Raw genomic sequence first — 13804 nt, 5'->3', positions numbered from 1 at the left:
AGCCCTTTAGAAACCTCCGACTCCCGTCTTTGGGTGCTGGGGCCATTTTGGGGCTCAGCCCATCTGGTGTCCAGATGACCTAATACATTTATAATCCCTCACCCCTTTGGCCTCGCGCATTCCTCCTTTGGTGACCCTGACACCGAGGAGAGACAGGGTTGTGTGGCTCCGGGGAGATAGCTGAAGGGAACACGAACAGGTCCCTGTGCCCAGCCCTTCTCCTGCGCTGCCCACAGATGCCCGCTTTCTGGGTCAAGCACTCCCCTCCATTCGGTATCAGTAGGCCTTCACTGCCACCCTATCTAAAAGCCCCACCTTTTACCTGGCTCGCCTTATCCCTGCTTTTAAAAAAATTCCTCCTTAGTGCCTTTTGCCCTTTGGCACATACATGAGGGCAGAGAGTTTGGTGTGTTCACGGCGATGCTTCTAGCGCTCCGCCGGTGAGTGGCGTGTAACAGAAACTCGGTACGTCTTTGCGGAATGAACAGAGTGATGACACTGAGATCTGAGAGATAAGGGGGAGGTGGCAGCAAAGCGGGGGGCGAGGGGGAGCATTCTCAGGGAGGGAACAGTGAGTGGCAGAGAGCCTGGAGGCCCCACGTTGGGGAAGCGAGAAGCGTTCGCGGGGCTGGAGCGTGTGTGTGTGTGTGTGTGTGTGTGTGTGTGTGTGTGTGTGTGTGTGTGTGTGTGTGTGTGAAGGCGGGCAGGACCAGCTCACCGTGCGGGAGTGCATGCATGTGTCTATATGTGTGGAGGGTGGACTCAGGGGACAGGTGGCTGCCGTTGCCCCTCTCTGGGTGGCGAGGCCTCCCCTATTTTCCCGGAAGGATTGGTGGAGAGGAAACGGAAGCACAGCCAGGGCAGCAGTGGAAAGGGGATCTGCGGATAGTCTGAGGCCCCCTGGCAACCTAGGAGCTCCACTGAGCAGCTCATCTTGCCTTGACCTGACCACCTGCCGAGGGGAAAACCAGCACAAGGATGTTAAAAAAATAATAATAACCTGTCGTTTTGGTGGGAGCTCACCACTGCCTCCAGGACCAAACCGTCCCCTTCACGTGTGATGAGGCGCCACAGAGCCAGCACCTGTTCACCGCGGGCAGAAGCTGGGCCCAGCCTCCGGCCAGGACTGGCAGAGTCCGAGGAGAGCCCTGGGCAGGAGGCATCAGAGACCTGGTGCCCGGGAGCCCCCGTGGACGGGGCCCTGGCAGAAGGGTCCTGCCGCGGAGAAAGCATCCTGCCCGCCCCTTTGCCCCACCCCAAGGGGGATCAGCTCTCTGCCAGCAGCAAGGCAAGGGCCCGGCTGGTTTTGTTTTTTTGGGCCCCGATCTCCCCGCTTCTTTTGTGTAATTTGTGCACTAAAAATCATTTGAGATTAATATGTCCTGTGTAAACAACTTCATTTAAAAAAAAAAAACTTGCCGAGCCTTCCAGTGACAACGTCGGAATACGTGACACGAAGGCCGTTCTTTGGACGCATCGGCCACTCCCGGGGTGGAAGGAGCACAGATGTGTCCCAAGTGAGAGGCACGTTCGCGGAAGCACCACGTGGGAGAAGCCCGCGGAGGCGGGAGATGATTATTGCGTTTTGGGGGGATGAATCTCTACTTGTCTGAACGGTGGGGAGGTCAAGGGTGTTTTTAATTTAATGAATTAATCATTTATGTCTGGAGCTCTTGCTCCTGATGAAAGCAGCGCGGGAGGTTTGCATGAAGTTATAAATCATGTCAGTGTTTGGGCCTCATCTCTGGGAGGCTGGTCTATGGGAAGCAATACTAATAATCAGAGAGGCAGCAGTTTCCCAGGAGGGATTCCTTTAGCCACCCAGGTCAAGGCCGAGTCAGGGAGGGAGAACTTCAGAAGGTGGTGGCCCAGCCCGTACGGGGGGGGTCCTGCTCTTGCCACCAGGGAGTGAGGCAGCTCCAGGGAGAAGAAGTCTATATTTTACTTCCCCTTTGGGGACTTAATTTTCCCATCTGCATAATGGGTTTGAGGGTCTTTGAGGAGCCGCTAACTCAGACCTGTGTCCACCCAATTACAGTAAAATATGGCTTGAGATAACCCCAAATCTCCCTCATATCTTCTCCTACCAGGGACTTGGAACTCTTATCTGTATCAGGCTTTTCCATATATCATAGCTCATCAGGCCTATGAGGCAGGAGGTGCTGTTATTATTCCCATTTTACAGGTAAGTTTACTAGCCCAAGATTGCATGTCAAGGAAGTACCTGCACTAGGTCTGTCTGGCTCAGAGTTCATGTCTTGACCCTGTGACAGAGGTGCTGGCAGCTTGGGTCCACCCCATGCCAATCCAGCTCCTGCTCCCAGGAGGAGCAGCTCTGTCTCATGGGCGCACAGGCCACACACAAATATCAGCTGCTCCGGTGGAATCTTCTGAACCCCGCCCCCATCTCCTCCTTTCATCCTCCTCCCCTTCCTGTCTTCCTCCTGAGGCAATCCCAGCTGGAGGATCAGACACAGAACATCACTCTCTCCGCCGAGCACTGCCTCAGAGTAAGCCACCGGCCACCTGCTGGGCACCCAAAGGGACCCCCAGCAGCCCTGCTGGGCAATGGCACCGAATTCTACCCAAGCTGCTCAGGGCCATCTTTCAAGCTTCGGGTGGTGGAAAGGAACAAGTCCCACAGGTGGATGTTGCCGTCTTCCACCCCTTCCTCGGGGGCTCCTTAGAAACGCAGTGCTCCGCGTGTCCTGAGCACCAGCAGTGCCTCTCAGACTCCCAGGTCCTCCTGCCTGGACGCTACTTGCTGGCACCAGGCCACAACCCGCAAAGCTCCCCAGGCCCCCACCTCTGCGAGCCTCCTGGGAACCCGAACAGCATGGAGAGTGTGCACAGTGACCTGCTCAGCCCCACCCAGAGCTGATGACACCAGCCATGCAGTCCCCCAGCTCCTGTCACGCTGGGGCAGGGACTGGGCCTTATGTCACTGCCAGGGGTCCTTCATCAGATTCTCGCCAGGCCAGCTGTTTCTGATCAGGTCTAAGCTCAACACTGGGGCAGAGATGAACGAGGCGGGGGTCCTGTCCCCTGTCCCCCCCAGTGTGCAGCCCATGCAGCCATACAGAAGCGTCGTTTCTTTAATACGGCGTTTCCCTTAATTCAAGCCAGCTCTGTCCAGTCCCCAGGGTGCTGACCCGCACAGCACTGCGGGGAGACAGTGGCCTGTTGTTCTGATGGCTGGCATGGCCAGGTTGGGGCAGAGCATGCATCTCAAACGGCCTCTCTTGGGAGCTCTGTGGGGAGGTTTTGCTGTTTAGACTCCCCCAGCGCCAGGGAGCGGCCGCTTCCGAGGAGATGAGCACCGGCTGGGCTGGCGGGGCTGTGAGGAGAGGGGGAAGAGGGAGGGGAGCAGAGCCCTCCCCAGTGCCAGGTGGACAGTCCACTCCCACCTGGTGGGAGGAGCCTCTTCTCCCCTTGGAGTCCAGCGCCACCCCAGGTGTGTGTGGGCCTGGGATTGGCTGTGGATTTGGCACAGGGTGGGAAGAACCGGCTCCTCCACATCCCGAGCTCAGCCTCAGAATTCTGGGGGACTTGGGGCAGAAGGCCCTCCTAGCGTCATGGCATGGCCACTTACTGCAGGAAGGCATGTGAGACCACCGTCTCCGCTAGAAACCCAGGCCCACCTGTGAGTGACGGCAGGTGGCTCCCATCCTTCCTCACAGACCTGCTTTGAGGGGAGTACCCTATTTTCCGGCGTATAAGATGACCCCCTAATTTTACAGTTAAAACATAGGTTTAGGCCTATATTCGCTGTGTAAGACTACCCCCCACTTCCGAGGCAACACCAGTTCTTTTTTTAATAGACCGCCTCTCTGACTGTGGCCAATCTGAGCAGGCTTTTTACTAGAACACAGTGTACAGAACATGTGAATATAGGCCTAAACCTATGTTTTAATTGTAAAATTAGGGGTCGTCTTATACGCCGGAAAATATGGCAAGGAGGACAAGGCTCAAGCCCCCTCTTGGTGCCCTTGATTCTTGGGCAGGAAGAAAGGGCTGAGCTGAGGATCTGGGAATATTGATGGATTTCCCTTTTCTAGGCTTGTCTGAGGACCCCAGGGACCCAGGCGGTTAAACCATGGGGCGTCCTTCTGCAGCCACACCTTCCCCAGCGCAGTGCTGTGCATTCACTGGCGCCTGTGTCAGACCGGAAAGCCCTCTTCTCACCGTGGAGCACAAGTCCTGGCCCTGCCGGGGAGAGGCCCAGACACTGCTGCCCCCCGCACATCAGCTGGGCTGGCTCCCTAGGCAGGTGTTATAATAACCCTGGGTCAGTGGTCGGCAAACTCATTAGTCAGCAGAGCCAAATAGCAACAGTAAGACTGAAATTTCCTCTGAGAGCTGAAAACTGACTTTTGTGCATGGGCCACGAAGTTTCAATCGCACTGTGTGCACGCGCCCGCACGTGGCATTTTGTGGAAGAGCCACACTCAAGGGGCCAAAGAGCCGCATATGGTTCGAGAGCCAGGGTTTGCCGACCACTGCCCTGGGTTATTCTGGTGAAAGCCAGAGATTTCATCGTAGGCCTAGATTCAAGCCAACTGCACAGCCACAAACCCCAAAAGGATTGTCTCCCAGCTCAAGGGAGATATTAATAAAATACAGCTTAGCACATATGAGTATAACACAACTTATAGGGTAAATGCACAGGCAAACTGAGCTCACCCAGTTGTCCTTAAGTGGCTTGTTACCATGGATCCCAGAGGTAAGCAACATTGGACCTCGTTCTTGACATCTTGCTCACTTTATCTCAGAGCAGAACTGAACACCAGCTGGCTCACAGGGTGTGGGGCCCACTTGAGCTTCTACAGTGACACTATGCCTCCATTCCCTGCCGCGCACACTCCCGCTCAGACCTGCTGGGTGATGGGAATGAGGCCCAGCTGGGTCTGGCTGGGCGGGTCTGATTTCCCCAGGGTGCTGAGCCGCCCCAGCACTGGGGAGACAGTGGCTCGCTTGTTCTGATGACTGGCGTGGCCAGGTTGGGGTCAGAGCACAAGCCCTGGGTCTAGAACATGACTGCCCGTGGTGTGGCCCCACAGGCAAGTGACCTCGCCTAGAGGCTCATCCACACGTGGGTTAAATATACCAACTGGGAGCGTCCATGTGACGTGTACGTAAGCACAGGACTGGCCGGAGCAAGTGCTCAGAAAGCATGGCTGCTGCCACTTGCTGCTGTTCCCGGAGGGGTTATTTCTTCCTGGTCCCAGGAGTCCTCGCAAGCATGGCAGGGGGGTGAGGGGAGGGGAAGAGAGAGAGGGGGCGGGAGCTGGGGGAGCACAGAGCCTCCCAGGCCTGCCCAGGTATGAGCTGGGCTGGGCCCCAGCTGAGGTTGGTGGAGCCTCTGAGGGAGGGAGATGGGACCAGCTGCTGAGGAACCAGTGCCTCCCATTGGGGAAGTGACATGGGTCCGCACTGCCTGAAGCGACAGTGGGTTTCAGTGTCTGCTTCTCTGGAGCCAGGACCATACACAGCAGCCGGCCATTGCCCTGTCACCTGAGGCCTCAGCTGCGGAGGGTGACGCGCCTCGGGACTCCCCCCTCGCACCTCAGAGAGGGCTTCGGGTGAAGCCAGACACCAAAATCTGTTGGCGGACGTTGCCCTTTTCCCGTTGCTCCCCTTTGCTTAGGAGAGAGCTGGGGGCTTGGGGTCAGATGCTTCTTTAAGAATCAGACTGCAGGAGAGGGAGGGTTCTGAGCAGCATCTGGGGAACGCTTTGAGGGGACGACATGCACGAGCCATTTACTAACCATTCACCTGCAGGACGTGGGTCTGGAACAGCTCCTCGTGGCCCGCGGCGTGGCAGGTGTAGTTGCCCATGTGGACGGTGGTCACCTTGGTGATGTAGAGGGAGTTGTCCTCGCCGAAATCCTGCGGGGCGAGGAAGGCAGCGCGGTTGGCCTCTCTTTGAGAAGCTTGGGCAGGGCGGGCAGGCTCCCCGTTTCCCAGGGAAACAGAAATGCTGCGGCTCTGAGACTTCCTTCCCGCCCGTCCCCGTGCTCGGCAGAGCTGCCTGTGGGGCTGCCAGGCTGGGGCAGCAGGACCTGCATCGCTGTCCCACTGTCCTGCTGTCCCAGAGCCGTCTATCCACGTAAGGCCTTGCTCACCTTCCCAGGGAGGCTGCGATTGAACCCTTCCCCAGCACGCTTCCTGCTCCCTCTCAGTTTCCACTGGGCTCACCTGCCCTGCTGTTATTGGCTGGTTCCCTGGCTCCTGCCCACCTGTTTGAGGAGGGCGCCTCGTTTAGCAAACTTTTCCTTAAAGGGCCAGATCGCAATAGTTTTGGCTTTGTGGGCCGCAGAGTTCCTGTCAACTACTCAGTCCTGCCTTGTGACATAAAAACAGCCATAGCGATACATAAATCAAGCAGTGTCACTATATTCCAACGACATTTCATGTTAATAAATAGGCGGATTTGGCCTGTGGGCTGGGCTTTGCTCACCACGGGTTTAGATGCCACCTTGGTACCAAAATAATTTCAGGCAGCTTGCAGAGGCCTGGGAAACCCAGAGGAGCGACGTAAGACTCTCAGGAAAATGGGGCAAACAACAAAGGGCAGGGCACAAGAGAGCCAGGAGGGCTGATGCAGGTGTGACTGAGTGTGTGTGTGTGTGAGTGTGTGGTCCATGGGATATGCTCAGTAAGCCTTGTCCCTGTGGCTCTGCAGCTCACAATGGGGTTCCCATTGGGCTAGTGTGTAGGGGAGGGGTGGAGGGAAGGGCTGCTGGCTGGTCAGAGGCCCCTGTGAGCGCCTGGGCACAAGCACTCGCCCAGGGCCCTTTCGGTCAGCCGTGTTCTCTCCAGCAGAACCAGGCGCAATGCTGGCCGGGCCAGCCCAACTGCAGACAGGCTGGGAGACAGAACTACCCGGTTTGGCTTTAGCTACCAGGCATCTCGGAGATGTGGTTCTCAGAGCTGAGGGGACTGAGGAGGGCTTGGCTCACTGGTTAGAAGCAGGGCTGTGCTGTGCGGGTTGTGAAGTGAAGGGCCCAGGGTTGGGACCCAGAGACTCAGGGTTTAGCTTGAACCCCGCCATGGACCACACGCTCCCTCGTCCCTCTGGCACGGGCGCCTGCACCTGCACGCTGTGCCCTGCCTGCCTCACGGGTGTGGGAAGTGGGGCGGGAAAGTGTCTGGGCATACGTTTTTTATTGTGGGGAGTGTGACATACGTGGGATGTTACTCTTCTCATCATTATTAACAGAATAACTCCTCTTGACTCCCAGGAGCCAACACCACCCGTCCCTCCTGCCATTTCCCCGGCTTTTCCGCAAAAGCAATCTGTGGCAGGAGGAGCAGAGGCCACAGGCAGTGGGCACCAGGGTTGTCCAAGGGCAGCCACATGGCAGCTCCTGCTCCTCGAAACGCTGACCCTCTGTCTTGCTCCCACTTCAGAGGGCCCGGCCACAACCCTCCCGAGTTCTTTAAAGATGCTTTCTGGCCAATGAACTGGCCCAGTGAGGGAGCTCGGGCTCAGAACGAGGCCCCGTTAGGGCAGAGAGGGAGGGTGAGGTGGGGGACGCATGCAGCCAGTGCCCCCAGGGGAGTAGCGCCCTGAAGAGCGCTCTGGGAGCCTGCGTTTCCCGGAAATGCTTGCTCTGCTTCAAAAAGCCCCATGCCCATCACTCTGCGGAAGCTTCAATAATAAAAATAAAACACTGGAGAGCTGACTGTCCTGTGTCATAACAGAGCCACAAAGGGTTCATACCTGAGTTGCTTATGAAAAGTTCATGGTGAGTCAGTTCTGGGGCTGACGTATTTCTGGTCTAAGCTATCGCCTGTGTCAAAACCTAAACCTGGAGGGAAATATATTTTGCTGGCGTCCTGTGGTGGGGTGGCATCTTGAAAGTGGGCTGGGAAGCTGGGTGCAGCGCCACCTGGGGAGCCCCTCACGCCTCATCTGGCGGTTCCAGCACCTCATGCAGGACCGGCATCGCTGAGCGGGCTGGGCAGTGTGAGCTAGGATTCTTGCAGGGACTGCCTTCTGGCTCCTTGGGTTTGACCACTGAGGAGCCCACCTCCTGCCGTCCCATCCACCCAAATGTGGCCAGTCATAAGGGTTAAAACGAGGTGGTCTGGGCCGGAAGGCAGAGACCTGGGCTCCATCTCACCCCACCTCCCGCCCTGTCTCATTCTTCATGCTGCATGCCTCAGGCCAGGGCCCACTGATACTGACTGGAGAGAAGGCTCCACTCGGAGCTGGAGGCAGAATTGAGAGAGCACATGCATGTGAGCCCACCCCAGATTCCACGAGAGGGTGACTTCTGGCGAGCCCCTAACAAAGCCCTGTAACCTCTGTCCGCTTCTCGCTGCTCCCGGGCGGAGCGGAGGCACACTCGGGTGCCGAGGGGCGTGCGTCAGCTCTTCAAGGACGCGCGGGGCTGCGGGAGGCATCGGGCTCCGCTTCGAGCACCTCACTCGTTACCAGCCCGTGATTTGGGCTCTGGGAAGAACCTGGCTCTGTAATAAAGTAATGTCTCTGGGCTAAAATAATAGGCACCGTGTAATTAAAGAACAAAGTGCATATTGTTTTCTGGAACGTGAATACTGACTACAGAAATCAAATTTACCTCATTAGATGTGAGGAAATGACTTTAAAAATTGATTTATAAGAAGCTACATAAAACTGAACCTGCAATCCCCGCTCTCCTGCATGCTCTCTGAGATATGCCTGCACGCTGCCATCAGTGCTTGATTGCATCTCTGTAATTGTCTTTTTATGGATGGCTTTTTTTTTGTTCTGGTACATAGAAATGTATTAGCAAAATCAAGGTTTTTTCTAGCAATAAACAGATGCCAGATTAGACCATTCTTTGTATTGATGCACATCCATCTTTGGGAAAGAGACAATTTTACTTAAAGACTTGGTTTTTGCCTTTTAAAAAGCTATTTTCTAAGTATCTGCCCTTAATAAAGAAAGTGATTAAATGAGGCTTACGTATTAAACTATATTTAAGCAGAGGCGAGATGAGGGATGTTGTCATAGTGATGCATGGGAGTCAGGTCTCAGTAATGCGAAAAGGAGCCATCCGTGCTGAATGCTGAGTGACTGGGTGCTAAGCACAGGACTGCAGCGTGGTTTCAGAGTTTGGGTTAATGATACTGTCAAGGCTACACGTTAAAACTCAGCTTAGAAACAGTTTTTTAGAGCTTTTCCAACCCGGTGCCCTTCTCTGGAGCACCCTGGCTCTCTTTGGGGAAGCTGGAGTGAAGGAGGGGGTCTTTGCCTCCATGCTGGTTCAGTTCTGCTCCCCAGAATTATACGAACCGGAGCTTCCCACCTGCACAAACATTTGAGCACCATGGACCCAATCATCGAGCAATAGCAGCTCCTTGACGATGGCCGGTCCTCAGAGATATCTGCATTCACGCAAGCAAGGACCAGATGCATCCTTGGTGGGCACACACAAACCCCCATGTGGACACACACAGTAAACCTGAGCACACACACGCTCATTCCAACCCACTGGCCCTCTACACCTGACCACTCTGATCCACACTCAGATCACTTCTTCCCAGGCCCTGGGAGGACAGACTTGCCACTCTGCAGAACCAGCCCTCTTGCCCGGAGTCCTCTTTAGAAAGTCCCTGCAGCTGGAAATGACCCCTGAGTAGCTGCCGAGTCCCCATGGCAGGCCATGGACAGTCGCTTTCATTGGGTCTGTCCTCCTGCCCATCTCCAGGCCCAGGAGAGGGAGCCAGAGGCACGAGAGCAGGCCCTGGGGAGGCTCCCGGCTTTCCCGGGAATGCAGGGAGCGTGCGGCTGCTGGCTGATGGGTGTCTGAGGCCAGTCTCCCCATGACTGAGCGTCCAGGGGAGGCACTTCATCTTCCTGGGCAGCGCTCTCTGGTCCCCACGGTATGGCATGGCGAGATGAGGGATGTTGTCATAGTGATGCATGGGAGTCAGGTCTCAGTAATGCGAAGTCTCCAGACTTGCCAGAGTGGTGCACACGTGGTGCTCAATTAGTATTTGCTGAATGAATGGAGGTGTGCCAGCCACATGTGCTATCTCTTGGGGAGCCCCGAGGGGAAGGGTGGTGAAGTAACATCACCTGAAGAGAGGTCTGGTCTGGGACCCCAGCTCCCTTTGTTGGCCTGGGAGCTTTCTCCACCGGACAGTCTAACCGTGTGTGTGTGTGTGTGTGTGTGTGTGTGTGTGTGTATGTGTGTGTGTGTGTGTATGTGTGTGTGTGTGTGTGTGTTGTGTGTTTGGCCAAGTGGCATTGGTTTTGCCTCCCCAGGGTCTGGATACCAGTGGTCAGCCATGTGGGCATATGAGTGACCCCAGGATACCAGGCTTGTGTGAGTTCCCCTGGCTGGCAGGACTCTGTCACACGCCGATGCTAGGACAGTACCATGTCCATGACTCCAGGGGAGGGGACAACGGGAGCTCAGAGGTGGACCCCTTGGACTCTGCCCAGGGGTGTCCCCCCTCGGCAGATCTTAGTCTGTAGTCTTTCCCTGTAATGAACGGTCACCACGAGTGTGACGGCCCTCAGAGAGTTCTGTGAGTCCTTCCAGCAAATGGTGGGCTTGGAAGGCAGCTTTGGGAAGTCTCCAGACTTGCCAGAGTGAGGGTGGCCTTGCATGGAATGCTGTCTCTGACTTTGTAGTTGGCACCAAAATTCAAACAGGGCAACTGTGACCCAGCTGAGTGCCAAGTGTGAATACTGAGCAATTGCCCTGGGAACAAACTCGAGTGCCCGAGGACGCACAGGCGTCTGGGCACCTGCAGCAGAAGGCTCACGTCCGAGACAGTTCTGAGCCCCAGCGTGTCCTCAGAGGCCAGAGGGCAGACGCCTCTTCACCGGCCAGGTCTCCAGAGCATCGTGTGGGGAGTGGCAGCTCGTGGGCCCGAGGTGCAGGCTTGAGTCCCTGAACAGAGCTTTGGATGGTTAGCCCATCAGCTCCGCACGACCAGCTGGGGTGGAGGAGGGACTCAGGCCGCTGGAGCCTGCTGCCTGCATCTGGGCAAAGTGCAACACGCCCTCAGAGATGGATCATGAGCTCCAGGCGGAGAGGGCCTCACTGAGGGCACCAGCTTCTCTAAGCTGGACCACACTCACAACAACAGCGGCTGCCATTCACGCTGCCCTTGAATCACTCCAGGGAGGATTTAATTAAATTTCCTCCCACAGCTCATTTCAGAGACCGGGAAGGCTTGCAATCAAGAAATTTCTCCTGATACGGTGTTTAAAACTCTTACACACTGTTGGAGGGAGTGTAACTTCGTGTGGGCCTTTTGGAGGAAGATTTGACAACATCCGTCAAAAAACAGTCAGGGCACATGCCCAGGTTTGGGGCTTGGTCCCCAGTGGGGGGTGGGCAGGCAGGAGGCAGCTCATCAATGCTTCTCTTTCATCATTGGTGTTTCTATCTCTCTCCCCCTCTCTCTTCCTCTCTGAAATAAATTAAAAAATATATTACAAATAAATAAACGAACAAAGAACCCAAAACATGCCCACCCTATCTGCAGTCTTTCTACTTCGAAGAACAGACCTACTTATGCAAACGTGCACAGAGGTGTGTATAAGGATGCTTACTGCAATGCTGTTTGCAGCAGGGAAAGCCCCAAAGCAGGCTGCATGTGGACTGTCCTGCTGGGGTCGGGGAGGACAGCCAGCCTGGCAGGTGCTCAGGATGGCCCGGGGCTCTGCATTCAGGATATCGGAGCTGGATCACAGCTTTCCTGAGGGACCCTGTACCTTTGAGATGGGGCCAGAAGTGGTCACTGGGCACAGGGGAAGCCTTGAAGCCAGTGACAGAGGGAAGAGCGGTGGCCCTGAGGGAGCCACTGAGAAAGCCAAGGCCAGCGGAGGTACCTGGAGGAGCAGAGCCCTCTCCAGGAGCTGCACTGGGGGACCACGGGCCTGGCCAGCGTTCCCAGTGGCTTGAACTCACCCAAGGTTCTTTTTCTTTCTTTCTTTTTTTTTTTTTTTTTTTAAATATATTTTATCGATTTTTTACAGAGAAGAAGGGAGAGAGATGGAGAGCTAGAAACATCGATGAGAGAGAAACATCAACCAGCTGCCTCTTGCACACCCCCAGCTGGAGATGTGCCTGCAACCAAAGTACATGCCCTTGACCGGAATCGAACTCGGGACCTTTCAGTCCGCAGACTGATGCTCTACCACTGAGCCAAACCGGTTTCGGCTCACCCAACGTTCTAAGGGACCAGGAGGTCACCTGCAGCCGGACACCGGCCAGAGAGAGCTGGCAGAGCCTTTGAATGTTTCAATACAGTGTTTTCCAAGGTTTTAAAACAAAATGTACCCAAGTGTTTAATGAGATTATTTTAATGTAGAACCCACATCTACTGTCTATCGTGTTGCAAACAGCTCTCCACGCTGATCAAACGCCTCTCATCTCTTTACAATGGACTCATGACTGGCTCATATAAAGACAATAAAAATTAAATGAGTCATGAGCTCCTAAATCATTCTCTTTGGTCTCTTTACTAATTCACTTCCAAAGAGGAGCTGGCTGTGAGCACATGCTTCATTAGAGCTATTTGTTCCTGCTTTTACACCGTTTAGGCCTGGGAAGAAAGCAAGCCTTTAACACATCCTTCAAACACTGCCGCGAACACTTTCCTCTGAAGGGTTTTGTTTTCCTGCCTTTATTACTGAGCTCCGCCCGCCGACATCGGAAAGCCCCAGAAAGCAAGATTTGGTGAAAGATGAAAAAAAACCCAATAAAAAAAGAGCGGCTCTTTCAAGTCATTTGAAATATACTGGGTTTGTTGTAGGCCTTTTTTTTTTTTCTTTTTCTTTTAAAGAATACAATAGAAACATGTTGCTTCTCCCTGAGAATATCCCAGGTGCAGGTCTCGGCCTTCTGCTCCCCTCCTGGTGGGGGAGAGGTCAGAGGTTACTGAGACACAGGGGCTGTATCTGCGGGGACCCATCCCCAGGGGCCTGGGCACTGCCATAGTCACTGCTGGAGCAGGAGGCAGCCCCGCTGGCCCCAGGGTGAGGCCTTGGCAAGGCTGGGCGCTGCGGGTCATGTCCCCAGAGAGAGGCACACAGGGAGCGCCGGCTGGGCGTGCAGCTGGCTGCAGGCCTGGCAAGCTCCAGGCCCCGTGAGTTACGTACCCCCCTTGCCTCCTGGAGTTTCGGTGAGCACTACCTGAGACGCTTCTCCTGCACAAAGCAGCATGGCCTCAGGCCCCTGGACGTGGAGCTGCCTGGACTGAGGGTGGAGACAGCGGCAGGGGTTCAGCTGGCCAGCTATTGGGATATCCTCTCCCTGCTCCTGTTCTCCTCACGGGCAGCTCTCCTGTCCCAGAGCATCGTGAGGGACAGTGAGAAAGGCAGTTATGAGGGAGGGCAGGTGACATTGCTGAGGCAGGATGTGCAACTGGGTTTGGGGACAGTCATTTCACTCCACCCTGAGCGGCTGCTGTACCTCTGGTCTGGATGGAGGACTGAGGCCCAGCACAGATTGCATGCTCAGTTTTTGCAGGAAGTGAGGCAGCCTCTCCCCTGAGACTCCCAGAACTCCTAGCTTGGAGGCCAGGGTAGGGGAGAGGCCTATGGGTCTGCCTCTGAGATGGGCCCCCACCCTGGTCCCCAAAGTAGGGCTCTGAGCCCTCAGGAGACAGGGGCAGCAGGGGCAGCTCTGGGGGAAAGTCAGGGCTCTGTGGTCCAGATGAAAAAGTGGGTGCCTGAGTGGGATCGGGGTGTTCCTGGCTTATGCGCGAGGCTCCTGCATCCCAAGCACACTCCTTGTTTCAGGCTGTCTGACTGACTTCAGGGCTGGGAGAGTCCTCCAGGCTACCCAAC

The 13804-nt window shown here is 55.5% G+C and overlaps 1 protein-coding gene across 1 annotated transcript in view; it reads right to left on the bottom strand.

Annotated features, from left to right (window-relative positions):
- Positions 1–13804, bottom strand: part of FSTL4 (follistatin like 4) — a 296460-nt gene that overhangs the window by 22881 nt on the left and 259775 nt on the right. The window contains exon 8 of the mRNA XM_036424598.2: positions 5769–5889. Coding sequence (XP_036280491.1) covers positions 5769–5889 — 121 coding nt within the window. The remainder of the gene's footprint in view (positions 1–5768; positions 5890–13804) is intronic.

Source organism: Pipistrellus kuhlii, unplaced genomic scaffold (genome assembly GCF_014108245.1).
Source record: "Pipistrellus kuhlii isolate mPipKuh1 unplaced genomic scaffold, mPipKuh1.p scaffold_m20_p_8, whole genome shotgun sequence".
NCBI lineage: Eukaryota > Metazoa > Chordata > Mammalia > Chiroptera > Vespertilionidae > Pipistrellus > Pipistrellus kuhlii.
Note: the sequence above shows the minus strand (reverse complement) of the source record. Positions and strands in the feature narration are given on the sequence as shown.